The sequence below is a fragment of the Oryza sativa genome, chromosome 2, assembly GCF_034140825.1.
Source record: "Oryza sativa Japonica Group chromosome 2, ASM3414082v1".
In the NCBI taxonomy this organism is placed as follows: domain Eukaryota; kingdom Viridiplantae; phylum Streptophyta; class Magnoliopsida; order Poales; family Poaceae; genus Oryza; species Oryza sativa.
Window position 1 is genome coordinate 18,400,460 of NC_089036.1, and position 27,570 is coordinate 18,428,029.

Below are 27,570 nucleotides of genomic sequence, written 5' to 3' on the forward strand. Positions count from 1 at the left end.
TTCAAAAGCGAACGAATTCAAAAACTAACTCAAATATGGAATTGTATTTCTAAAAGCGGAAGAATTTAAAAACTAACCCATACACGATGACGTACCAAAGTACCATCAAAAACATCTTGGAAATCATGAACTGTAATTAGGAGTCCGAACGTCTCAAATTAGCATGCGAATTTTTTAAAGAGATTTCTTATATGACTCCTTTTGTATTTTTAAAAGCGAGCGAATTTAAAAACCAACCCATACACGGATGACGTACCAAGGTACCGGCAAAAACATCTTGAAAATCATGAGCTGCAATTAGGAGTCCGATCGTCTCAAATTAGCATGTGAGTTCTTTTAAAGAGAATTCTTATACGATTCCTTCTATATTTTCAAAAGCGAACGAAATTAAAAACTAACTCAATTGCGGATTTGTATTTCCAAAAGCGAACGAATTTAAAACTGACCCATATACGGATGACGTACCAAAGTACCAGTCCAAAAGCGAACATTTAAAAACCGACCCATATACAGATGACGTACCAAAATACCGGCAAAAATATTTTCAATTTTTCGAGAAGTCTTTTTCGAGGGAGTCGGACTTTTTTTAAGGAGTCGGACGTTTTTTTTTCTTTTTTTAGGGTTAAGTTTTTTTTCCTTTTTTTTGTCGCCTTCTTTTTCTCAACGGGGAGTCGGGGAGTCGGACTTTTTTAAGACTCGAACGCCCTTTTATTTTTCTTTTTTTTTGCGACAGATTTTTTTCTCTTCTTTTTTTTTGTTTTTTCTCTCCTTTTTATTTTCCATCGGGGGAGTCGGATTTTTTTTTATGTTTTTTCGCTTTTTTTTATTTAAACGGTATTTTTTCTCGGACATTTTTTCCCTTTTAAGGGATCCGATCTTTTTTTTCCAAGGGGAATCGGACTCTTTCTGTTTTGTTTTTTTTTTTCGGTTTTTTTATTTATTAAAGGGACGAAGGAAACGTTTCTTAAAAATTTTAATTTTAAGTAGTAATATATATATATAAGTAGAAGTAGATAGTAGATCAATCTCAAACTGTACAAATATCCAAGAAAAACACAAAACGTAGTTAAGGTATCCCCGCAGGCTTAAAAAAAAAAAACCCAGGAGGCTAACCAGATGGAGCTCGATGGCCATCTCCCGCATGCCGTCGCTGCTGCAGCTGAGCAGCTCCTACGCGCCGCCGCGGGAGCACTCACTCGCGTGTCGTCGTCGGTGCCGCACCTACGCGTCGCTGCAACTCCTGCATGCCGCCATTTCTGCACCCGTGCACTGTCGTTGCCGAAGCCCTTTCGTCCGCCACTCTCACATGCCGCCACTGTAGCACCCGTATGCCGCCACCACAGCTCTTGCGCGCCGTCGCCGCCGAAGCCCTCTGTGTGCGCCGCCTCCGCAGCTCGCGCCAAGCGCTATCTCCGCAGTCCCTACCGCGCGGCGCCCGCCGTTGCAGCCCCGCCGCGTGCCACCACCGCAACTCCCGCCGCCACCGCCACAGCCGAAGCCTTCTCTGTGCGCCGCCACCGCAGCCCCCACCGAGCGTCGATGCCGCTGGACCACAGCTCCCATCACGAGCCGCCGCCGCCGTCCTCACCGTGCACCGCCTCCGCCGAACCCTAGCTATGCCGCCAAGAAGGCACGGGATGAGAAATTTGACCGTGGGGTGAGAAATTTGAGGATTGATTTAGTGTTCACTGCTTAGGGGTATTTTAGTCAGTTTATATTATAAAATGATTTTTTTTGTCTCCTTTAAAAAAACCCTAATGGTGGAGTGGAAAGAGGGTCGGACGGCAGTTTCGATTTTGGAAAGTAGGGTCAAATGAGCAAAGTTTAAAAAGTAAGGTCAAATTAGTAGTTACACTTCATAACATGGTCAAATGAGCAATTGTCCCTTGTGTGTGTGGGGATGTTAGTGTTGTTTTGATGCAGATACAATCAAATATTTTAAGCAGCTTTGGGCTCTCCAATATCTCTCTCTGCGACTGCATATAAAGGTCATGTGTATTCTCAAAATAACAAACCAATGATACTCCATCCGTTTCAAATTACTTAAAATATGTATCTTTTACCGTTAACTTTTATAAATCCGTGTAGTTTAACATGAGAATTACATGTTATGAAAATTATTTTCATGGTAAATCTAAAAACCTAAATCTTATAATGTTGAACAATATGGGTTTACAGAAATTTATGGTTAAAAATTAAAATGTTTGACTTATGAGTTATGTAAAACCTATATTGACAAGTAATTTGAAACAGAGGAAGTATTATATTTGTAATTTTTTTCTCAAGATTCTTTCCTAATAGTTATAGACTACTCCATCTTTTTGTAAATTACTGTCCTAATCGTTTTGACTTATGAGTTACTACAAATCGTTTTGACTTTTTTTAGTCAAATTTTCAGGTTTGACCAAATTTATAGAAAAATATAGATATATTTTCAATACAAAACAAATATAATATCAAAATATATTAAATGCTAATTTTAACGAAACTAATTTGGTGTTGTAATTATTGCTGTTTTTTCTGTAAATATGTTCGAGCTTAAAAAGGTTTGACTTATAATATATATAAAATGGATAGAGTAGCTTGTAATTTTAATCAGGCAACATTATGAATTACTCCACGCCCTTTATTAAATAAGGGTTGATTGGAAATTTTAAGGATGGTTAGAAGTAAGATTGAGTAAATTAGATGAATAATACTCTACAAGTCCTTATATTTTATATTTTTATATTTTAGAACAAATCTTAATTTCTATAAGTAGCCAACTAGCCATATCTTTTATATAAAAAAAGTAGTCATATCTTGAGCTGAGGAAATATAGTTAATTAGTTACCGAAATTTTACTCTCGAGGCCGTGTCTAACAAGATGAACTCACGAACTTCTGTGCATTACTGACCACTAGCTACTTGACCTGATCGAGCTTGATTAATTGTTCTTAGGCCCCATCATTGATCTGTCCATTAGTTTGAATCATTATTCTCGTCTGGTTTGTGACATGTGCTGATTTACAGTCAAATATTTTAAGCTATCGTTGGCTATCCGTATCTCGATCGATGTGTTATAGTGCCTTCATAATTCGATCGATGAGTAGAACATACGGAGTATTACTGAATGTTTCAAAAATATATTCATGAGAGTGATCCAGTGATTCATCGATTCTGTGTGGTTGAAATTTTCTCGGTAGGGTTGGCGACACTAGTACGTCACTCGATCTCTTCCACTTTGCATCAGTGTTCAAACATGTATGAACCTCGGCACGACTCCATTTAAAACACGTGGTCAATTTTAACAAATTTGGCTTAGAATCTTGAAAATTGGCAAGCTATTTCAGGTCATTGTTAAACTGTGGATTATAGCGAAGGATGCAAAATAGTAGAGCTTTACTGTACTTTTGTATTTTGGTGTCTAAATCAACACAGGAAATTTCCAAAACTGAAGCAAAGCTCACTACATCGATCGGACCACCAACAACATATATGCCTACCATTTTGCTTCTACCTCCGTCCCAAAATAAATTTATTTTTAAGCCTTCTTATTTGAAAAATTTAAGAAGAAAATTTAAAAAAAATAGTCACACACATAAAGTACTATTCATATTTTATCATCCAATAACAATAAAATATTAATCATAAAATTTTTAAATAAGACGAAAAATCAAACGTTGTATCCAAATACTGAAAAATGAACTTTTTATGTGATAGAGGTAGTATGCCAGTGAGTCTAAGTAGCTTCCTAGGGCGGTTAGGCCCCTAGGTCCACTAGAGTTGTAAATATATAGCCAGTTAACCAGCGTATAAAATCTACTGAATTATAAAATCTACTTGAACTTTTGGGTTGAACCGGCTCCTACATGGGCCAAAATCTTTCCTTATCGACTTATAACTTTGGGTTGAATGGACACACAAGAAAAGTTGTTGATTGAAATATAAATGTGCTGTCCGTCCTTCCACATCAATATAAGTTTGAATTGAATTGACTCATTATATTCTTCCTCACTCATCAACTTAATCTTTTGACTAAACTAGCTGGTACATGTAACTCAATAACATCTGTAGGAGTTTGGGGAGCATGTAGTTCGACAGCACCACCAACGATGACACACACATGCATGACTGCAGTAGCAAGTCACCCTACGGTCGCAATTGAGTTGCAGCTCTCAACAATTGACCACGTTTTGGAGATCGAAGATCAGTTAAGCGTTGGTTTTTGCCTAACGTTTTGGAGATCATAAATGTCATGGAGAAATTTTGGTCCAGCATGAAAATGACAGTTTATTAATTACCGGAAGACTTTGTGCTCGATTTCGATCGTTTCAGTCATGTGTGTTTTTACTGGTTAATTATATATTAAGATGGGTTGACGATATAGAAACGTGCAAATTATCATGTTTGTCTGAAACGTATAGTACATAGGAACACGTATGTTGCACATCGTCGACTCGTCGTCACGACATATTAATTATCACATGCTTGTTTGATTTTCTGGAAGAATTAAAGTCCCATTACATTTGGACGGTATACTTCTTTTTTCCTCCCCTAAATTAATTAGCCAAGACCTAGCTCTACCTGGGAGCTGGGGTTAATTATAAGGATGTTTTAGCCTTGGTTTGGTATTATATTGCATTGGTTATGATAACTTTGTTTGGTGAAAACGTTTTAACATTGTTATGTGGTTTGCCAAATTGAATTGTTTACGTTCTAATGTACTTTGGTAAGGATAATATTATTTATGGCATGAAACTATCAAACAATTGAGAGAGGGAGAGGGAGAGAGAGAGAGAGAGACTTAAAAACATAATTTATCTAACCACAATTCGATCAATAAAACAATGATCATGAGGTTTAATTTCCATACATGCATGCAACTTGAAAAAAATATGGCATAATCATAAATCCATTTGACCTCTAAACTCTTCGCTTTGTCTAAAACTCATCTCCAAACTTGAAAACCAAATATTTGAAAGCTGGAAGGGATCAAATACCATGTCTTAGAGCTTAAGGGTGAGTATAATATCGAAGAAAAAAAAAAGGAAATAACACGGAACATCTAGTTAGTTCATCGATACAATAGAACTACTAGGTAGAATATGTGTGATATGTCTTACCTTTTTATTCAAGTGATCATCTTTTTAGAGGAGCTAAGGATTTATCCTATCACTCAATATATTTTTGTCATTCTCAACTTTAACACTTATTGATTCTATGCCAGCCAGTAGAGGCTAACGGTGTAAACTATTTGAGCCCCACTACGGTGGTCTCTACTGGTAATAGGAAACAATTTGAACCATTGATCTCATTTAATAGATGGAAGGATGCAAATCTATTCGTACTACCACCACCTCAGTTAACGGTAGTAAAAACATAGAGAGGTACTATTGTTAAAAAAAGATGCGATAGGGTATAATTGTCATTAAGTAGTGACTACACTTCCTTTTCTCCTTTTTTGGCTTTTTCGATGGAATATAAATGATGCCAGCGCAATATAATGACCACAGATCGATCTAAACGGGAAAAAACATAATGTTAAAGTTACCCATAATTATTATATTAATAAATTACTAATTTATCCTTAATATGGATAAATCATTTCTATTGGTATTATAATACTACCAATAGAAAACACAGTAGTATCGTTCAAACTATTTTCATTGTTAAAAACAAAAGAAATCATCCCCTCTCTTGCACATAGCATGGGTTGTTATAGTTGCTAAATAAGTTTTACTCCAGTAACAAACAGACACGAGACCAAAACACAAGTAGGAGTAGTACTTCTAGTGCGCGCATTATAAGCATGTCTTCTAACTTGTCAACATCAGCCATGAATACTAAAATTAATTAATCCCTAACTGTGCGCTGCGGCCTTTTGAACTAATCCACGGATAGCAGATTTAATTCTACAATGCATGCATGACAGTATGACACCGACTGATATATTATAGTTTCAGCTTTTCAATCACATGCATATATATATGACTTAAGTACACTCCTGTGTAATTTTCCCTGCTATGGCTTGCATTGACCAAACGAAGACACTGACAATAAGGAAGTAAAGCATTTTTCTCATGTGGACCACGTGCTCTAAATTAACCTGCATACCACTATGATCAAGACCCAAACCCAGGTATATAAGCTGACGCCAGGTCAGTCTACTCATATACTCCATCCGTTCTAAAATATAAGGATTTTTACTCCCTATATCTTGAAGCAAATCACTTTGTTTAGATTAATGTCGTATAAAAGTTGATTTATTTTAGGATAACAATTAGGCGTTGTTTAGCAAATATTAAGATTATGTCAAAAGATTCCTTTTGTTCATTTTAATTGTCAATTTTTAAATTTTGAATGGCTAGAGATTCCATTTCTAAGCATCTAATTGGCTTTCGAATAATGGGGATCAATATAGAAATGCTTATATTATAGTAAAACATTTGAATTCTAGAAATGCTTATATTTTTTTAATAGAGGTAGTATACATAAAATTTTTAGATATATAACTTGTTGTAGGCTATTTTTCTAGGTTTAGAATATGTAATGTTTGATTTATCCTATCCATTTATAATTATGACAATCCCAACAGGGGCAAATGTGGGCCTAAGCCCCCTTGGCCAAACCCTTCATATATTATTGAGTTCTAGAGAAAAAAAGAATACTAGCTAGATATAAGAAACATAATACATAATTGAAAGATAATTATAGTTTTTCATTTTTTTCAAATTAGATGTTTTTAGAAAATAGATTAAAACCCGGCCTCTACCTCCAAATTAACTAAATTGAAGGTACAAAGCCAAATATTTTTTCAAATAGATATTCATATATATATATATATATATATGTGTGTGTGTGTGTGTGCGCGCGCGCGCGCGTGTGTATCTATTAAATTTATCTTACATTTAGTCTTGTTATAGAGATTTTCCACCAAAAGTCCCTCATGGCATCTGCATCAATCTGATGGGGCACATATATAGCCGCATTATTGTAAGCTTGCATAAAACTTTCAGAAATGACAGAAAGAAACCAAGATTTTCGACCAAATAAGCAATCAAGTAACGACAACACAATCAAGTGTTTTTACAATGGTCTCTATTAGAAATCAATTTAGACTGCTCATATTTGCTAGTTTAATGGATTGTGTATATTTATACTACCACCTCAACTACTAGTAGTAGCATTTTTTTTTCTACTGATAGTACGTAAAACTTATAAATCAACAGTTGAAATCAGTTCTAGTACTCATAATATTCATCACCCTAGATAGTATTATAATCATATCCGTTGAGACTAAGAAAGTTGTTATAAAAAAATGAGACACAGTTTCAGTTTCTGAGCAAAACAAGAAAACAAGACCCAATTAATGATGCAGCCTGGAACCAGCTCTGGTTAATTTAAAAACCTCTAGCAAGGAAAGTCAGAGGAGAATCCAGCAAACACATAGCATACGGTAAGTTATAGTAGTAGTTTTTTTTTTTTTGAGAATTAGTTATAGTAGTAGTAGTTAGCTATATATTGGCATGCATGCAGGCTCAGGTAACGTGCTGTCTCTTTCTTTGCTTTCTACTTAGATCAAGTCACGTTACGTTAGAGCACAGGCAACCTAGATTAGGTCACAAGTGGAGTAGAAAATAAAGATGAGCTAAATTAATGCGAGTGGACGATCAGTAAAGTCAAGTAGCACAAATCATCCCAACTGCATATAGACAACAATTAAAATACTTAGCTCATTTCAAAATATCTATATTTTTTACTCAAAGAAATATATATCTATTTGTTTCGGGGTGTATAAGGGGAAAGCACAGTAACCATTTTGAGGTGTATAAATATAAAACAGAAAAATGATGAATCTGAACTACTTCTTTCAACTGTCAATATATATATGGAAAGGTTACATTGGAGTGATAATACCTAGATTATTTCATTCTTTTTAACTAAGGGAAGTATGTATTAATTGTATGTATACATATTAATTTTTGTACATGTCATAGTTTCTACACACCTTGTTAATGGTGTAAGCTTATATTTTCAATGGCTTCTAATAAAATGTTTAGTTTGAAAACACATAAAGCTAAGCATATATAAGTTTGCATTAAAAACTACATCTATAAAGAAACAAAATTATGGTAAAAATCGCACCTCAAAGACAAGGGAAAGGTGAAAATGTCAAACAATTTTGACCGAAAAGAGTACTAAAGTAAGTAAGGTTGTGTTCATTCATGCGAGAGAAAGAGATAAAGTGCATCGTTTTTTATGCACACGCTTTCCAAGCTACTAAACGGTGTGTTTTTTTTAAAAAAAAATTTTGTAGAAAATTTGCTTTAAAAATCATATTAATCTATTTTTCAAGTTTGAAATAATTAATACTCAACTAGTCATGCATTAATGGCTCAGCTCATTTTACGTATCTTCTCAATTTTCGTCTTTCTTCTTTTATCAAACACAGCCTAAGTACGCAATATTGAGTTTGCATGCACTAAACTGATTTCTTGTTAAGTTGCATAATCTACCAATTAAGAAATCAAACTGAGACAAGGGGCCAATAAAGTTCAACACAAATACAACAACAATTGAAAATGAAACAGGGAGAGAATTGCATACAGGTACATTCGCGAAACTAAATTTCAAGATGACGCCATTGCCAAATTAATTATGTACTATATGCAGTCTGCTTGAAAAGTCTATATTCTCATGATAATGGAGTTGTCTCCAAATTAATTTTGCAGACTAGAACTCTGCCTTCCAACCAATCTTTTAGTATCTTTCCTTTACTAAAAAAAAAAAAGCAAACCAATTACTCATTAATTTAACACCTATTACAGTTAAATAAAACCAGAAACATTAGCTTGGTCTAAACTAAACTAAATAAAAAAGAAAAAAATAAAATGATGAGGGGACTTTGAAGGCTTCAAATAAAACAATGGCGTTGTCTCATTGTCAACGGCAAGACCTTCTCCTTCCTCCTCTCTTACTACTTATGAGCGTATTTGTATATATACCACTTGCGGGTGCTGCGGAATGGAGCAGAAATGTGCCTTCTCTGATTGATTTTAAGGTGGTTTTGGCCCTTTGGGTCCTTTCTTGAGGGATTTGCACAGGCAAGACCACCGTTCAATTTTGGTTTCTTCCAAGGGAGAAGATTGTGGCCGTTTTCTTGAGGGGGTTTGATCTTTTTGTGGGGAGTGGTTTTGTGTTTTCCTGAAGAAATTTGAGTTCTTTCTTTTTCTTGGAGCTGTTCTAGCAGTCTAGGTCTCAAGAGTGAAGCAGCCTGCTTCCACTGGCTCTCGGGCGTTTCAGTTTGCTTTCTCCCCAAATTTTGCTTCTTTCTTGTGAGAATTGTAGTTTTAGTCTTGCCGGAGCTTATTCTTTTTTTGTTAATTCATTTTTTTTCTTGTGAGAATTGTAGTTTTTCAGGAAATCTTTTGGTTCGATTTGTTCTGTTAAGGAATCCGAGTGAAAAGTGTTGTTTTCAATTTTTTTTCCTTGTATTTCTTCAAACGAGGAATCTTGAGTAGTTTTCTTTTGAATGAAAGATACCTTAGTGTTTGTTTGCCATATCGCTACAGTTGATTTTGGTAGCTCTGGATGATTGGGAGAGAAGGTGCAATTTGTTAGTGCCTTGTGAGAGAAATACTATTGATTAGCAGTTCTTGGACAGAAAATCTTGCATCCTCCAGCACCAGCAGTTTTCTCCTACTGGATCAGTGTTCGGATCAAACTTGAAGTGGATGACGTCGGTGAGTTGCTTATTTCCGATTTTTGCTCCCGGAATTAAAATATTCATGATGCTGGTATTGAGGATTTTGGCTTGTAGCATGATGCAATTTAATTTTACTTGATGTTTCTTACTCCACCGACGATTGATTTAGTAGTTACAGAGGAAAGCAGGGGATCTTATTCATATTGGTTAGTTAAAACCGATCACAGTATTGAACCAAACGATCTTCTTGTTGCTGGGGTTTTATTTAGAACACATATATTATTGCACAATAGATCTATGACAGAAATTTCAGGTGTTTGGGAGGTAGTATAATGTAATTCTGGATTACCTCATGTTCTTGGGTTTTTTTTTTCTTTGTAAAGAATTCGACGGATTTATTGGCTTGATATGGATGAAAGGCAAATGGCACATCCATGAATCATGATGACAAGTTGACAACACAGGATAATGATAAAATCAGGGGGTCGTAAAATAGATTGTGTATTTATTATCAAGGAGACAACTGTTTGCACATGCTTCTTAATGATAGAATACTGGAATAGTATTGTTCTCATATCATTTTTTTTCCCTTTTGTTGTTCCAGTAATTTCCCTTCAGACTTTTGTTTTCTCACCGATTTAGTATTGTTAGTTTGTTACTACTGATAACTCTTCAAAAAGTTATTCAACCTATGGGGTATATACTTATCAATTTGAAATGTATAATTCTATAATCAACTGTACATTTTTTTAGAATCTGTGACAATGTATCAGCCATGATTTGGTTAGATGACAAATGTTTGCTAATTCATTTCTCCAAACAGCAAGGAGGAGTTCCTACATTCGGGAACTGGTCAGCCGCAGGCGACACCCCGTACACGCAGAAGTTTGAGAACCTGAGAAGGAGCAAGAAAACTGCTACCGGTGTTTACTCCAACCCAAATGAAGTGATCACTGAAACACCTGATCAGCCTCCTCCTCCTCTCAGGTCACCACTGCATCCATCCTCTCATGATGCCCTGAACCAAAGGCAGAGGTATGAAAGAAAGCCCGAAACCGGCCATCCCCGGCCTGCCGGATCGCCTCTCCACCGCGAAACCGTGGCGAGACGGCACGCCAATCCGCTGCAGCAGCATCATCTGGACCATGGTGGCTATGGTGGCTCACCCAGAAGCCCTTACAGAGAAGTTGCAGCTGCTGCTGCTGCCTCTCCAAGGTCCAGGTACAGGTCAGCTGGGATGCAGACTCCAGATAGGAAGGCCTCTTCATCTGATGGCCGTGTCCCAGTGACTCCAGGAAGGAGCAGGTTGAAGCAAGGAGGCAGAGGCTTTGAACCTGTACAGTTCTTCACCTCATCTCGATCTCCATTTGCAAATTCAGAAATGATGTGCACATTGTGTGTTAGAGGTTTTCTGAATAAAGTGCATTTGCATTCTGAGTTTTTTTTCTTTTTCAGGCTTTAGATGAAGTGACTGTACCTCCATTTGGTGATTGGGATGATGCTAATGCGGCATCTGGGGAGAAGTACACCGGCATTTTTAACAGGGTTAGGCGTGATAAGCTGACCCCAAACTCTTCTGTCAAGCAGCAACCACCATCTTCTCCTTCTGGTGGCAGAAGACAGGAACATAAAGTGCAACAGGTATCTGTGTGCTGTCCCTAACTATACGACAAATCTTTTGTGACTTATCCCACATAATCCATATGGGAGCATTACTTTGTAGTATGATTCTTGCTCAGGTTATAAGATTACTTATGGAGTTATGGTCAATTTTCCCGGCGACTATGGTGATTTTTTCTTGGCATCTTTAGGTGCATTTGTTTTGTAATATGCTAGATTTATGTGTACAGATATATAGCGAAGTAACTTAAAGATGCATTAGGCAGTCCCTCAGTAAGTAATTCTGCTGTCCCACTAATGGAATATAATAAGGACCAATGAACATAGTGAAAATTTTATATATCATGGTTTTACTTTTCGATTGCACTTCTGGAGTTATGCATTGTCCCCTGTTCTAGTTCAACTCTGTTTCTCACAAAGCCATGAATTACTATCGACACTACAAAACATGCAAAAATTCATTTGAATATTTGATCACCCAGAAGTCATAACAGAGGTATATACAAGAGATGCAAATTGAGTTATGCAGTTTGTATATCCATGGAATGTTTGACCTTTGGCTATGTACACCTTTGGGTGTAGATGCCAGAAGTGGTTTGCTTCCATTATCTAAAAAAGAAATGTTTTGCCTAACAAGTCTTAATATTTGATGCTTTCTTATGTACTTGGCAGATTAAAATCTGAACAATTTCAGTTTTCTGCTTTTAAATTCTTTTGATTAGTTATATCATTGGGTCTTTCAAAGTGATAAACTAGATTGATACAACTGAGTTGGGAAATCTGAATTCATCAGCAGAATTTTCAGTGCAACACTATAATGAAAATGTAATCACTGATCTCTTTCCCTCTCAGGCCTGCTCATGCTGCATCCTGTGACGAGATTAAGAGCTGGACATCCTGCACTGGACCTGCCCTTTTGTTCTTCTTGGTGACATATAAAGGCACATTTGAATATTTGAAGAGATTCATATAATGGAAATACTTTGCCTTTGCTTGAATATAGGTGCATAGAAAATATAGAATGCGATACAGGTCTGTAACATATATATATCTAAGTATATAAATCAGCTTCTACAGTTTCCCTTTCCTATCTTGGCTTTGTTTCTCAGCATCCTGCACTAGTCCATGAAGAATGCTGATGATGTTTTACCTGTAATCTGGCTTTTGATTCTCACTCATGTATCTATTTATATCGTGTCACTGGCGACAATTTTCAGTCATAAATTTGCCAGTTGTAAGATACTTTGTGAGAAATGAGTATTGTCTTCATGATGAAGAAACTTCAGAAATTCATGGAGGCTAATGAAGAGTGATCAAAGAAACCAACACCACATGCATGATTTTTTTTCTTTCATGTACCATATCAAGTTATCAACAAAGGACAAAGTATACACATTTTAATTTGCAAGATCACATAACAATTATTAGACTTAAAGCTATTTTATGTCTTTCTCAGCAACTGGTGTTGTCAGATTTTCTTTCTGTCTAAACACAAACTTGTTACTGTAATAATTACCACCGATTCAGTCAGAATCAGAGCTGCACCTGACGGCCATGGATCCAGCTGAACGGAGCGGCGGCGGCGGGCGGCGCCCGCTTCGCCGCCTCCTGCGCCCTCTCCTCCATCCTCCTGAACCTCGGCCCGAGGCTGCAGACGAAGTCCTGCGCGCGCCGCCCTTCGCCGGAAAGCCCCGCGGCGAGGCCGGGGACGCCCCACCTCGCGACGAGGAACTCGATGATCCCGGCGTAGTCGGCGGCGGTGTACACGCCGAGGCGCTGCGCGACGGCGGCGAAGCGGGCGAAGAGGCGGTCGTCGGCGCCGTCGTACATGAGGCGCGCCGGCATGGCGACCTTGCGGCGCATCATGCGGGCGAAGGCCCTGACCGTGTAGTCCGGGTCCACCTCGAAGAGCTTGGCGACGATGGCGGCGTAGGCGGCCTCGTGGCGCTTCTCGTCGGCGGCGACGGTGCCGCAGACGCGGGCCAGGGCGGCGTCGCCGTGGCGCCCCGCGTGGCGCGCCGTGTTGCCGTGGGAGATGGAGGTGGCGCGCTCCTGGAACGTCGTGTAGATGAACCCCATGTACGGGTCGTTCTCCGTTCGTGGATCCTTGCAAGTTGCAACCAAAACCAAGCAAACAACATTGAATTGAAATCTAGCCAAACATTTTGGGTGTGTTGAGTAAAACTTTCTAGATGCACTGCAGCGAGTGGTGTGGTTTTAACCTGAGGTCTCGGGTTTAATTCTTAACACGCTCATAATTTAGGTTTGAAAGATGTGTCAGTGAACATTTTCCATGTCTACCACAGTTTTATTTGTTAAAAAAATGTATGTATAATTTCTTCTTAAAAAATGTGTGAGTGATCGCTTTTCATGTCTACCACAGTTTCATTTGTTGAAAGAAAAAAAAAAGACCCTTTCTCAACTAACAAAACAAATGAGCTACAAGAGTACTAACTACGGTTCTATAATAATTGATGCTTTGGACAAGGTTGAGGTCAAACTTTTATAACTTTGACCATAAATAACTTTAAAAATATTTGGTTTAAAGAAACTAAAACAACATTTATAGATTTATCTTTCAAAGCACTATAATAAAAGTAAACATGCATTTATTTATTGTATATATTATAATAGAAAAATAAGGTCAAAGATATATTTCGTAGACCGTGTCATTATCCAAAATGTCAATTAAAATGAAACCGGAGGGAGTAAACAAATGAACCAGAATGCCTACGCAATATTCGAACTTTTTAGGGATCATGAGAATTTCACGAAATTCTAACCATTAGACATCACGATCTAAATTGAACTGTTCGGATAACTCCCCTATTTTTCTTATCCCCTTCTACCTTGCTTGCTCAACCTAGTTTGTTTGAAGAAGCTTCTAGTAGAAATAATTCTCCCAAAATCTCTAACTCCTTCAAACAATCATATTCTTACCTAGATTCTGAAAATATATATTTATAGAATTCAAAAAACGACTTTGAAAACTAAAACTAGAAAAACCAAGTTTTTCTATATTTTTATAAGCTAGCTACCAACTTACAGCTTCTAAGAATTTTAAAACACCCGTTAACAAGGCCCTACCAACGACCTGACACCATTACATCAAGATATTGTCTCCGTCACCTAGCACCCCACTACCCTTTGTCACAACCGGCATCACCTCTTGCGCTAAAGAGACATGCAAGACCATGACACCCCTCTCCTCATACCTATATCCTCCCTGTAGCCTTATGTTATTGCTTCTTCTCCATCTTCTCTAGCTCTAATGTTCCATGTAACTGCCCTTCTCCATCTTTTACGGCCGTCGACACCGGACCACTACATAACCAACTAATTCCTTGACACCCTCGCTGCCTCCACTATCCTCCTCCCCATACATGGCTTCGGTGACGCTATTATAACCTCGCAACCTCTCCACTGCTGATATCCGCTGTTGTTTCTTTATCATTGTGATCGCCCTCTAAATAAGGGAACTCCTCCAACTTTTCGATCTCAACCCTAAAACTTAACCACTTTAAAGGTTACAGGGCTTTCACGGATGGATGTCAGCTAACTAAACCACGAATCGCAAAGCAAATTGTAGAGGAAAAAAAATCACATGCCGCCAAATCTCATCTGAATGTCATGTCCTATTAACAAATCTGTAAATGTAAACCAGCAATCTTATAGTAGTATATACAATATGTAATATTCCCTCCGTTGTATATCGTAAGTTGCTTTGACTTTTATCTTAATCAAACTATTTTAAGTTTGACCAAGTTTATAAAAAAATATAATAATATTTTTAACACAAAACAAACATATTATCAATATATATTCAACATCAGATTTAACATATTCAATATCAGATTCAATGGATGTTATTGATATTGGCATATTGCTAATATTTTCTATAATCTTAATTAAACTTTAAAAAGTTTAAATAGAAAAAGAAAATCAAAGCGACTTGTAAGGTGAAACGGAGGGAGCAAATGCTTACCATGCCGGAGCCAATGAGGTACTGTATCGTCTTCTCGACCTGCCTCATGTCGACCCTGCCGGTGAGGTAGAGGTACTTGTTCATCAGGTCGCCGTGCCGGTTCTCCTCGGCGGCCCACGCCCTGGTCCACACGGCCCAGGCGCTGCCGCCGGCGCCGGTCTCGTCGCGCACCCCGCCGTCCATGGTGTTGAGCATCGTCTGGTACGTGGGGAGCGCCTCCTCGGTGACCATGTCGCCGACGAGGCACACCAGGTGGTCGTCGGGGAGCCCCGCCGCGCGCTCCCGCAGCGCCGCCACCTCGTCGCCGAACGACGGCGAGCGCGGGTCCGGGAGGTGGTCCTGCGGCTGCCACGACTCCTCCACGGGCTTGAGGTAGGGGAGGATGGTGTCCGCCGCCCACCCCTCCAGGGAGTCGAAGACCTCCTTCTTCTCCGGCGGCAGCGTGTGGGTCACCTGGGGTGGCACCTCGCGCCACGGGGCGAAGGGCTTCTTGCCTCTCGGGGTGGGGTTGCCGATGCCGCCAACTCTTCAGGTTCAGAGGAGGAAGAATATTCAGAAATGGCGACTGTATGGTCAAGATGATATATGAACCGAATGTTTTGCATCTGGATATGTGGGATTGGATTGTTGAAACATCAGTGAATTTTACGATAAATTAAATGCAGTACAGATGATACTAATCATTGCTCGCTTCGTTACATACTTTTAGTTGTTTTGACTTTTTCCATTCAAACTTCTTTTATGATTGATTAAGTTTATAACAAATATAGTAACATCTACAATACCAAGTTAATTAGTTTTATCAAAACTAACATTTTATATATTTTGATAATATATTTGTTTTGGGTTGGAAATATTGTTATAGTTTTTTTATAAATTTGATTAAATTTTAAAAGAAAATCGACTAGAGAAAAGTAAAAAGCAACATATGATATAAAACGAAGTAGAACGTACAGAAATGATGGCAACGAGGTAATCTTTCTGTAAATAAATCATTGTCATGTTGAGATCACGGTTTTCCAAACTGCTGAGTCCGGGGTTACCGCGTCCCGGCGGTAAGCACGGTTACCACGGTAACCGTGAAAAACCATGCAAAATTTATTTTTTAAATTTATTTGAATTTAAGCCCAGTAACCGTGGCATTTATATTACCGTACCCCCACGGTAACCGCGCAGTTACCGGTGGTAACGTAAACCCTGGTTGAGATGCTAAGCAAGTACTCTCTTCAAAGCACGGCTGCATACTACTCTGTTAAAAAAAAAGATAAACCTTAGCTATGAATCTGGATATGCATATGTCCAGGTTCGTAGCTAGGATTAGGGTTTTTTTTTACGAAGGGGTACACTTGCAGTGAAAAGGAACTATATGAGAGAGTAACACGTTTTTACTTTTTTTTTTTTGGGTAAGATAAGCTGGTCAAATTATCACCTAAATTGGCATGACTAGGCTAAATATGAACATCTGACTCCATCTGTATTTTATTTACTACCTTCATCCTAAAATAATTATATTTCAACTAAATTTCAGACATATTTAATGTGGTGATCCGAAGCAATTAGCTCACTTGATTAGCATTCACAAATTAATTGGCTGGGTTCTACCTTTGTACAAATACAACTTTTTTAGAACAAAATTTAAATGGTAGAAATACAATTGTCTTGAAACAGAGGTAGTACTTTATATTGGCCGTGGAAATCAACAGTAATTGTGAAATCTATTTTTTTCCCCTTCTAGAACTAAATTAAAGGAAGGTGTGCCAGTCTGAAGGCAGTGGCACTTTACTGAACTGTATCTCTAGGACTTCATGCTTTTCGGATGCTACAGGCGGGTGTCCTGAACACTAGAAGAACTGTGACAAACAAACTAGCATAATCAAACAAACTACTTCATTCGTTTCATATTATAAGACTTTCTAGCATTATCCACATTCATTAGTATCTATATAAATATAGATAATGCTAAAAAGTCTTATAATCTAAAAGTAGGTAGAACAAGCGAACAGTATTTTATTTTATCTAGGAAAGGCGCATAAGAAGAAGTGAAGAACTTTTTTGGTTATATAATGCAATTGACCAGTATTATTACTAGTGTACACATGAAAATATAAAAGAACAGAACCAAACAATAAGAAGGAAAACATGCAAAAAGGAAAAAGAAAAGAGAGAGAACAGCTTGAAGCTAAAAACGACCAATGCCCCTATGACGAACAAAGGCGCAAGGCAACCAGTAAAAACGATCAAGAAAAATTCAGAACGAAACAAAGGATGACACAATGTAGATGACGAGATCAGGGGGGCAGTTCAACAACTATAGCACGGGCGAATGGCCGAAATTGTTTGAAGTGAAACTCCCAATCAACAATTTTCAACATACAAGATGAAGAACATGCAGCAAATTAATTAATCCCTTTAGCCTAATCAAACCCGGCAAAATTCGAGGCGAGATCAAGGTCGACAGAAAGGAAAATGAAAATGAAATGGATCAAAGCGCACCCTGCCGTGGACGCCATCGCCACGACAGGAGAGACAGAGGCTCCTCCTCCACTGGTTCTCCTCCTCATCGAGCATGGCGGCCGAGGAGGGAGGCATCCCGTGAGAGACATGGCCGCCGCTACCTTCCTTCTTCTTCTTCTTCTCTTCTTGCTTGCACGCGCTTGCAGAGTAAGAGGAATACTGAATGGACTATAGTGAAGCAGAGTAGAAGAGGAGCAGTATTGCTTCTGTTTTTGGCTTCGACCTGTCAGGCAAATTTTCTGGTTCACCTGACTTCGACATCCTGTTTGTCCCGGAGGTTCCAGAGGTTTCCAATTTTACAGATATACTTTCTCCGTTTCATAGTGTAAGTCTTTTTTTTTTCGGGGACACAATCATTCTAACACTACCCACATTTATATTGATGCTAATGAATATTATATATATATATATATGTATGTCTAGATTTATTAGCATCAATGTGAACGTGAGAAATACTAGAATGACTTACATTGTGAAACAGAGAGAGTACTATCCTTTTTTTTACTGTCTGCTGTATTGTCAAGCACAGGTCAACTCGGAGAGAGCATTCTTTCTTTTGATGTTAAAAATCTGTGCTGTCTAACATTCGAAACGTTTGAAACCGAAATGCTTATTAAAACTACCACAGTTAGTACCAGATCGATCATTGAAAAATATATACCGCTAAGGTACTGCAATTCCTACAAAATTCTACGGTAGACTTGTAGTATTACTATTTGATGAATGAACAAACGTAGCTACTATGAATTTATGAAGTGCCAAATTTGATGTTCAAACGGGGAACTGATTAGCCAGATTATTGGGACGGCATCACTGAAATGGTGTGGCCCGTGGTTACAGTGCCTGAGAAGCTAGAAATGGTCAACCGTCCGCCTACTGAAATTGGTGTGGCCCGTGGTTATCTGCTTTCACGAAGAACGCATGATGCTGTCACATTTATATATAGGGTTCTTCTTTGGGAAGAAAGAGATACTCTGATTCATAAAATAGAAGTCGTTTTTGATTTATACACTAATAAAGCAGCTCAAAGGCAGCTAATACCTTTCATTCAAACAGAAAGAGTGTAGATGGTACAGTATCATTGTATTGTACGCTCTGCAGCTGCACACTTGAAGGGTGTTCTTTTTGTTTTTTGCAGAAAGAAATTTAACTTATTTTTATTGAACTCCACTAGCAGTAAACTTGCGTGAATGGTACAAGCAGCCCATGGAAAAAATTGAAAGTTAGTCATTTGGATCCTCAAAGGCTAGAGGATATGCAGAAGGCGTTCAAATGAGGTCCAAGGATTCCTCAAGCAAACAGAAGCAAGAACCCACTTTTCATATGGAAAAACAGAGCATCAGAAATAGCGAATGACAATGTTTCAGACAACAAGGTTTACATACAGCAAGAGCTGACAAATCTTTTCTGACAATTAGCCTCTTTGCCCGCCACAAACACTACAGTTGCATATCAGCCTATCAGCTATTCATCGTCCAGTACAACGACAACAACCATGTGAACTACAACTAGCAGTAAAATACATGAAACAAAGTGCATCCTGGCACAACGCTGCAATCGAATGAATGCAGCATAAGCACCCTGGAGCATTATTTGATATCAAAATACCTGAGCAAACGACACTGGAAATGAGAGTTCAACTCTGATTGTAAGCAGTAAATAGTGGTATCGGATGGCATCCTACAAGGATGATGGTAAGGCGATACAAGCCAGAAAGCATCAGGCTCTGATGGTCACACTGCACAGACATAATCCTGGTGGCTTGAGCTCAGATGTGAACCACTCTGATCCCGTTGGTGCAGCGGGATCATACATCAGTGTCTTATAGCAGGGCTCTTCATCCAGAGAGAACAGCAGCAGCTTCCCATCATGTATGCCGAAACAAAAACGAGTACTAGAACTACCTGTGAGTGGCACTGGGACTTTCTGCCAAGAATTATCAGCCGGGTTGAAGACTGCGAGTGACCTCTGGTTCTTCCACTCGATGCAGAAGAGCTTTTTGTCAAGAACAGCATGGGCTGTGACCATTACACAACCATTCTTCACCTCACCCCAGGAGTTGTCATTAGGATTGTACACGTCAACAAAACGCGTGTTACCAATTGTGAAGCGCGAACGACCGCCCATGACATACAATTTGCCTTCAAAGCTGCACGCAAAGCAGCCCCACCTTGGACGGCGAAGGCTCTCAATCAATGTCCACTTATTCTGTTCTGCGTCATAAACTTCAACACTAGATAAACTATCACCATTGGGACCAAACCCACCAGCAACATATATCATACCGTTGACCTCTGCACAAGCAAAGTCACAACGAGCCACATTCATCTTAGAAAGCTCAACCCACCTACAAATAACACAAATGGGTCAGTCCAATATTTCGAAATATCAAAACCCTGGTTATTATCCTGCATTTGAACATTTCATGGTCTGTAAATAAGTACTGTTTGTATTCAGATTACAAGGAGCATGTTAATATAAGCCTTAAAGTCTTCGCAAATTGCAATGATTGTCTTTAAATTAGCAAAATCTATTGTCTGCGCATAGACTTATTGATGCCTATGAAAAGCCAACAATACCTGTTTAGGCAAGAATCGTATCGGTAAACCTCATCAGAAACACACTCCTTCCCATGATCAGCAGCATAGCCAGCAATAACGAAAAGCTTTCCATCTAGAACAACCACACCAAAACCAGCTTTGGTTGGCCCAGGCATGGGTGGAAGAGGGCTGTGCTTTTGCCCTGAACACCCCAAAACTTCCCAATGGGACCCCTTTGATCCAGCATCAGCAGTCAGGACATACACCCACTCCTCAAGCTTCCCAACCTCTTTCCTTACAGCAATGAATTCCTTACTCTCGAGGAATGACATCCACCTCTTGGACACTGAACCCATAACAGGGAACTGGCTCCGAGGAACAAGAGCAAGACATATCTTTGCGAGATCTTCAGGTAAGCCAGGTATTAGAGCACAGTATGCGTCGGATTCTCCTATGGGCATAAAGCCTTGGGAATATTTCGCCCTTGTTGGAGCCTTGAGCTGCATGCCAGCACAAAGTTGTGCCTGTGACTGAGCAAAAGAATCTCTTGTGCCAACAAGTGTAAGCATTGTACACTCTTGAGAGCGCAACTCAATTTTTGCCTCCCCTTGTTAGCCAACAGAAATGAAAAACTTTGGCTTATCTATAAGACTTTATCTGCTATAAATGACAGTGACCCACAGGAAACAATTCATGGAAACCGTCGCCTATGGGGATGGTAAGAGACAAGGGTTTGAATGATGCTGAAATGAGGTTCTTCAACTTTGATGTCTCTGTTTTAGTAATTCTTGGTGCATCAAATGCCATCCGATACTGAGAGACTTTGGAATGGTTTTTCCTTGAAGGGTCGGAAGTCTCCTTACTGTTGAGGTAGAAACCTTTACCTCCCACACACATCGCACAATTATCTACAGAAACAATGGGAAACATATCAATATATTTGCTAAATAAGCCAAAAAAATCATAATTAACAAGCACAAATATGCCAGCGATATGCATTACCTATGGCCATATAAATTTTGACGACTGTTAGCCAGCAGTTCCATCCATTTTCTGTGTTTTTAATCACCTGCAGTCAACACTGGAGCCTTAGCACAATCACTGATTCTTATCAAGCAGGAATTGGAATTCCTAAAAATTACATGATACTTCTTATTAACCCGAAGTAATACCAGTTCAAAGAGAAATACAATCACTGAAGTAGTTTTTGTATTGGTAATAAATAGCAGGAGACATAAATCTGTACCGATCAAGGAGGAGTTGAAAAACAGGGCTTTGATATTTGTGTGGTGACCACTGACCAACCACAATGTTTGGATCTCTAGTCTACAAATCAGAAGGGATAAGAACAAACGTTGCCAGGTGCCAAAACAAGCAACATGATAGTGGGTAAAAAAACCCATTGTGTGATTCCATCGAACAAATTAGCGGGCATCCGAATACTGCGAATTAGTGGACATCCAGTCAGGGGCGCCACCTATCATAGAGCTTGGGGATTCAGCCGAACCACCCCCAATTCTCCTGGAAACAAATAGCCACACCTACCCCCACCACCACCACCACGCAGGCACGAACCAAACCAATCCGAAACAAAATGGGCGGACTAGACAGAGAGAACAGTCTACGCTTAGATCGCCCAAAGCGATTCAAAAAGAAGATCGGAGCAAAGCTCTCGACACGGTCCGAGAAAGTTGGAGTCAAATCACCACCCAAAAAGGAAAAAAAAAACAAATCCGAGCCACCACTGATGGATCTCCGCTCTACGCCGGCTGAGAAATCCGGCGGAGGTGGAGGGGGCAGGGCAGGGCAGGGGAGGGATACCTTGGGAGCAGCGGAGGCAGTGTGGGGTGGCGCTCCGGCCTCGTGATGGGGAGGGATCGGACGAGAGGAAATCGGGGGAAAACAAATCGCCCGCAAGTTGGAGTGCGCGTGGGGACGATAGGAGAGGAGAGGAGGGAGGTGGAGAGGTGGGTGTCTGATCTCTGACGTGTTGTTTATATTGTACTACCCCTGTGGTTTTGTTTTCACACTCGGCAGCAACGTGGACAACGGGCCACAAATCATTGCTCACTCCTTTTGCAATTCTTTTTTCTTGTAAAGAAATAAGTTATGTTGACCTCCTCGTGCGCAGCGGCGGATTCACAATGGGGGCGGACTACCGTCCTCGGGACAGTGGAGATCCTCCTAAGCTCCCATTAAATTTTTTTCCATAGATTCATAGGATATGGGACTGGAGGTTCGGTTTATATTGATGTAGTTTATTCAGCCTCACTACTATTTTTTTTAGATCCGTCCCTACTTGTGCGCCTATCTCACATGTTGATAGTGAGGACTTCAAAACGTTATATAGTAGCTGTATAAGAAGTAGAATCACATATTAATTTTAGTTTGGATCATACATTCTTAATTATTGAACTACCACTGATGCTTCCCCACCATTCAAGAAATTTGAACCCATGTGTTATAATCGTTGATTTTTTTAAAAAAAATAGGTCAAATATGAAATATGATAAAAAAAAGAGTAGTTTCATTGATTTCTAAGTGGTTGTTCAGATTGTAGCTAAAATAAACTTTACAAAATTTTGGCAATATTGCCAAATTGCTAAAATTTTAGCAGGATTTCTTATCTATTTATTAAAGTTTGGCCAGAAAATAATGGATGAACATATTTGACAACTCTAAAAAAAACGATATGATTTGAAATGACATCAATCTGAGCAAGCCCTAAGTATGTTTTCCACGTTATCGTGTATGAAAACAAACAGTTTTTTAAAAGGTTTCTAGGTAGACTAATCTCGTTTATATTAATTAATTTAATTAACTTTGTATAGTCATTATAAAAATCCTTTTATCTTTCACTAACCACCGGCCATTTCACTTGAATAAATGCCCCACCCTTTGTTAACAAACTAATTCATAAAGTAAAGGGAATTAAAATAGTTGCTACAAGAGAGTGTCAACTTGTTAGATTTCTGATGATGAAACCTGCTATCATGATTTAAATTTTAGACTTGACAAGGATGTTTACATTTACCACTAGTTGTAAATATATCTGTCGATAACAAGGTATCTATAGTGACTTCGTGAATCTCAAGGTATGTCAGTCTAGTCCTCGAATGTCTCTCGAATCTCAAGATATGTCTGCTATATTTTTTAAGGTACAGCCATGGCGACTCCATGAATCTCAAAATATATTGGCATGTCCTCATAAAGTTAAGGTGTACGTGTAGGCGTTCGTAGGGCCTGGTTCTTGGAGGCATTTATAGGGGTAGGATGTTATCAGGGTTATGGATACACACATACCCAATAGTAATCGACTAAACTCGGCGAGACCACCATATACCAAGTCTTATACGGAATCATATCTCTTATATAGAAGGAGTTCCGGATAAAAAATTACAAAAAGAGTTCTATTGGAAACTATAAGGACTACTCGGATTATATCCATATTGTTCTCCCTAGTTCTACTTGGACAAGGGTACATCTATGGGTATAAATACAAGACCTCATAAGAGGAGAGGGGACGTGGACACCAATGCACGCCTCCAAATATTGATATTAGAGATAATCCTAGATATACCCAATCTGGCGCCTACAGAGGCCAATAAGAGGAATTTAGCACTATCTCTGATCTCGACGAGTACATATTCAAGGAGAAAGACTACCCCGTCGTCAACTACGTGTTGGTTTTCCATGCCGCCAAGTCAACGATGACTAAATAGGTTATCCTAAATGCTGTACTTGTTTGATTATGATGAATAAGAGCAACACCGGCTTCGGCCAATAGAAGTAGGGCTATTACCTGATTCTGATGAATAAGGGGCCCGAAGTTGTATAAAAATCCTTGTCTCTGCCTCTTTTATCTCAATCTCGCATATACCATGTTACCAATGATCCCCATATCATGCAAATACCGTAGTCGTGATCTAAAATGTCAACAGATGTGTGTGCGCGTGTTATATATGGGTGAGTGTACACACATTTATATGATGTATGCGTCTGTATTGTGTTTCGTAAAGGAAACAATATAGTACACTACTACACTAACTATTTTTCCGTGCGGTCGAAACTCATTTTCACGTGCGGTTGTTTCGCCCGTCTGTAATGAAGGGTCTGCGAAAATCGCGATTTTTGCATGCGGGTACCTCACCCGCACGCGGGCAGCCGCTTGCATGGGAAAATAAAAAGATGAAACAAAAGAAAAATCAAAACCAAAACCCCAAATCCAACCGCCGCCGCCGCCCTAGCCGAGGCCCGCTGCCGCCGCCCACTCCCGTCGCCGGCGGTCTCCCAGACGCCGGATCCGCCGCCTGCTCCCGTTGCCGACGCCGGCTGAAGACCCCCATCGGCGCCGCCGCTCCCGGCCTCCGCGCCGCCCACCGCCCGCCGCCAACGCCCCTACCCTCCACTGGATCTGGGGAGGGAAGGAAGGGGAAGGGAGGGGAGCCGGATCCCGCGCGGGGGGAGGGTGGCCGGCTGCCGGATCCGTGCGGGGACAGCCGCCGCCCGCGGATCCCACGCCTCCACTGCCGCCGCGTGGAAGAGGCCGTCGCGCGCCGCCGTCGCTGTCGCCGCTCCCGGCTTCCGTGCTGCCCGCCTCCTGTCGGCCTCCGCGCCACGCGTCGTCGTCACCGTGGTCCGCCGCCGAGGAGAGAGGAGTGAGGAGTGAGGAGAGGAGAGGAAGCATGAGAGAGAGAGAGGACTGAGGCGTGAGAGAGAGGAACGCACGTGAGTGAGGGGACTTAGCTGAGCGGATAAAGGAGAGGAGAGAAAAAGGGAAATTTTTAAAGTTCCTGTGCGGACCTATTAAGAGAGCCGCATAGGAAAATCGGCTCATTTTCGCGAGCCGATTTTCCTGTGTGGACCGAGTTACCGTCCGCACGCAATTTAAAAGGGTAGCTGTCCAAGAAAATCGTTTGTGCAGTAGTGGTAGAAAGCTCATACAATTTTTTATAAGGTTTTAAATAATTTAGAAGGTTAAAAGTCATACAAATTAAAACGTGTTTCAGCCCACATGGAGGGATAACCGCTTGCTACGTACGGCGTATCCGAGTCACCAGCTTCAGCTCGCAGCATCAATAAGTGGTAAGACAATATAAGCCAGTAGACCAGTTATATATATCTCCTGACGTGTAAGTGATTAGTGTGATATGCATGACAGAATAAGATAACTGTCAGTGTTCCATTATTCAAAGTGTCATCAAGCCGCATTATCGGTAGCAATTTGTCTCCAAACAAGCGCCCATGGTAACTTGAAACCCAGCTGCCTTCGATTGTGAGGTTTGATATTTTCAACAAGCTAGTAGATCGTAGGCTCTAGAGGATGTAGCTATCGCATAGAGAAAAGACTGATTATTCTGAGATATGCTTATCATGCTTTGACGAGAGCACACAGAAAGCTGATCAAGTGATCATCCCGTCAGACCTTTCTTTTTTAGCTTGTGGTTACTTCATAGATTATCATTTATATATGTCATGCTTTAAATTGGAAATATCCAAAAATATGTATGCCAAATATAATTATAGTAAAAATATAGTGTAGTTACATCACATTATATGTAAAATTGTATGTTGGAGCATCTGCTATAAATAGGGCTATATGATTGTATAGAAATGATATGGTTTTTATAAATCACCATCTATATCCTGTATGTAGGTTCTTTTCAAGGCAACATACTAGCTCTGATGTTGGGTTCAACTACTAAAGTGTGTTGAAGAAATCAAGTCAGTGAAAGCTGCATGTCGTAATCTTAAGTCAATGGTTATCAGCTACTCGCTAACTTTGGATGTAGATTCACAAATAGAATTATTCAAAATTTTTGTGATTTTTTTATGTTGTGTGAGTTTTTATTAGTTTGTGTGTGCTTTTGTTTATTTAGGTATGAGTTTTTGTTGAATTGGTGTAATAATTGGCTGTAGCTATTTAAGCAAAGGCCGGGATTATATTCCATTATCTGGAAAAAAAAGTAAATTGTATGTAAGTTAAAAATTGAGCTGGCTGCCCTGGTACACATGGTTTAAGGTCGTGGGTTTCATTCCCCGCTCGCTGCTGCTTCACTATTGTTTTATAGCACGAATCCCGGGCTATAGAATGTCAAGAAACCGACATATATTTTTTTTCGCAATAATATGCCGCCATCTTTTTTTGCAACTCCGTTCTAAATGACGTTTCTTTTTTACTTTCTTCATCAATGTTGCTTTAGGTAACTTTTTTACGCTACTTGTTATTTATAATATATAATATATTTGTTATATGCAATTGTCCAAAATCCACTTGATCATCTAAAAAATTTAAGAACGGGCAGTATATCTACTACTAGCTCAACACTACGGTTAAGTTCTAATAGCAACTCGAAACGGCTACTTGATTTGTTATTCTCCATGAGCACGTTTTGTAATCTACATTAAACAATACAATTCATGCATGCAAAAGTTTTCTATATAAGTTTCCTAAAAATCAAATAAATTTATTTTTAAATTTATGGAAATGCTACAGAACGGTATCCCGTTCGAACGGGATGATACCTGGGTATTAGCCGATACCAAATAGGTATCATGTAATACCTTCCCGTCCGAACAAGATATCAGCTGATACCTACCACGTATAGGGATGGATAGAAAGCTCGTGGCTCGTTAGCTCGCTCGACTCGTGACATGCTCGGCTCGGCTCGTTTGAATTTCCTAACGAGTTGAGCTGGCATTTTAGCTCGTTAGAGATAAAGAACCAGCTCGAGCTAGCTCGCGAGCTTTAACGAGCTAGGACTCCATCAGACATCCGCAAAGACCCAGCCCAATACAAAAGAAAGACCCAAGCCCAAGACAAATAGACAACAGCAAAAGTGCAAGCAAAACCCTAGTCCTCCTCGGTCCTACTCCTCACTCCTCATCCACCGCACGTGGCACGGCCGCACCACACGACACATCGCCAGTTCGCCACCACCAGCCGCTAGGGCCACTGCCGCCGCCTCACTGCGCTGACGGAGCTGGGTGATCTGCGGCGGGAGGGGAAGACGACGCGACGGCGTTTCGGGCACAAGCTCCAGTTGCTTCAAGCTCCTCCACCACAAGCTTCAGTCGCTCGCCGCGGCGACGGGAGGAGAAGACGACGCGGCGGCGTTCGGGGTCTCCTGCCGCGTGGCCTTCTCCACGGCGTCGCCTCCAAGGACCTCCAAGTCGACCCCAACTCCTCCCTTTCCGTCCGCATCTTCCTCCCCACCTCGCCA

At 39.9% G+C, this 27,570-nt stretch overlaps 3 protein-coding genes across 3 annotated transcripts; 1 reads left to right on the forward strand and 2 right to left on the reverse strand.

Moving 5' to 3' along the window:
- The first annotated feature begins 8,979 nt into the window (after positions 1-8,979).
- Positions 8,980-12,597, forward strand: LOC9268959 (RPM1-interacting protein 4). Its single transcript, NM_001416618.1, has 4 exons — positions 8,980-9,725; positions 10,512-11,024; positions 11,144-11,329; positions 12,161-12,597. The coding sequence occupies exons 1-4, from the start codon at positions 9,717-9,719 to the stop codon at positions 12,182-12,184; spliced, it is 732 nt and encodes a 243-aa protein (NP_001403547.1). The 5' UTR covers positions 8,980-9,716; the 3' UTR covers positions 12,185-12,597.
- Positions 12,598-12,642: 45 nt separating this feature from the next.
- Positions 12,643-18,192, reverse strand: LOC4329432 (acyl-[acyl-carrier-protein] desaturase 3, chloroplastic-like). The gene is made up of 3 exons (NM_001416619.1): positions 17,787-18,192; positions 15,294-15,819; positions 12,643-13,414 (listed from the first exon to the last, which is right to left on the reverse strand). The coding sequence occupies exons 1-3, from the start codon at positions 17,894-17,896 to the stop codon at positions 12,842-12,844; spliced, it is 1,209 nt and encodes a 402-aa protein (NP_001403548.1). The 5' UTR covers positions 17,897-18,192; the 3' UTR covers positions 12,643-12,841.
- A 956-nt stretch (positions 18,193-19,148) lies between these two features.
- Positions 19,149-22,316, reverse strand: LOC4329433 (F-box/kelch-repeat protein At1g67480). The gene is made up of 4 exons (NM_001416620.1): positions 22,169-22,316; positions 21,350-21,416; positions 20,387-21,255; positions 19,149-20,154 (listed from the first exon to the last, which is right to left on the reverse strand). The coding sequence occupies exons 3-4, from the start codon at positions 20,914-20,916 to the stop codon at positions 19,527-19,529; spliced, it is 1,158 nt and encodes a 385-aa protein (NP_001403549.1). The 5' UTR covers positions 20,917-21,255; positions 21,350-21,416; positions 22,169-22,316; the 3' UTR covers positions 19,149-19,526.
- Between the last annotated feature and the right edge of the window lie 5,254 nt (positions 22,317-27,570).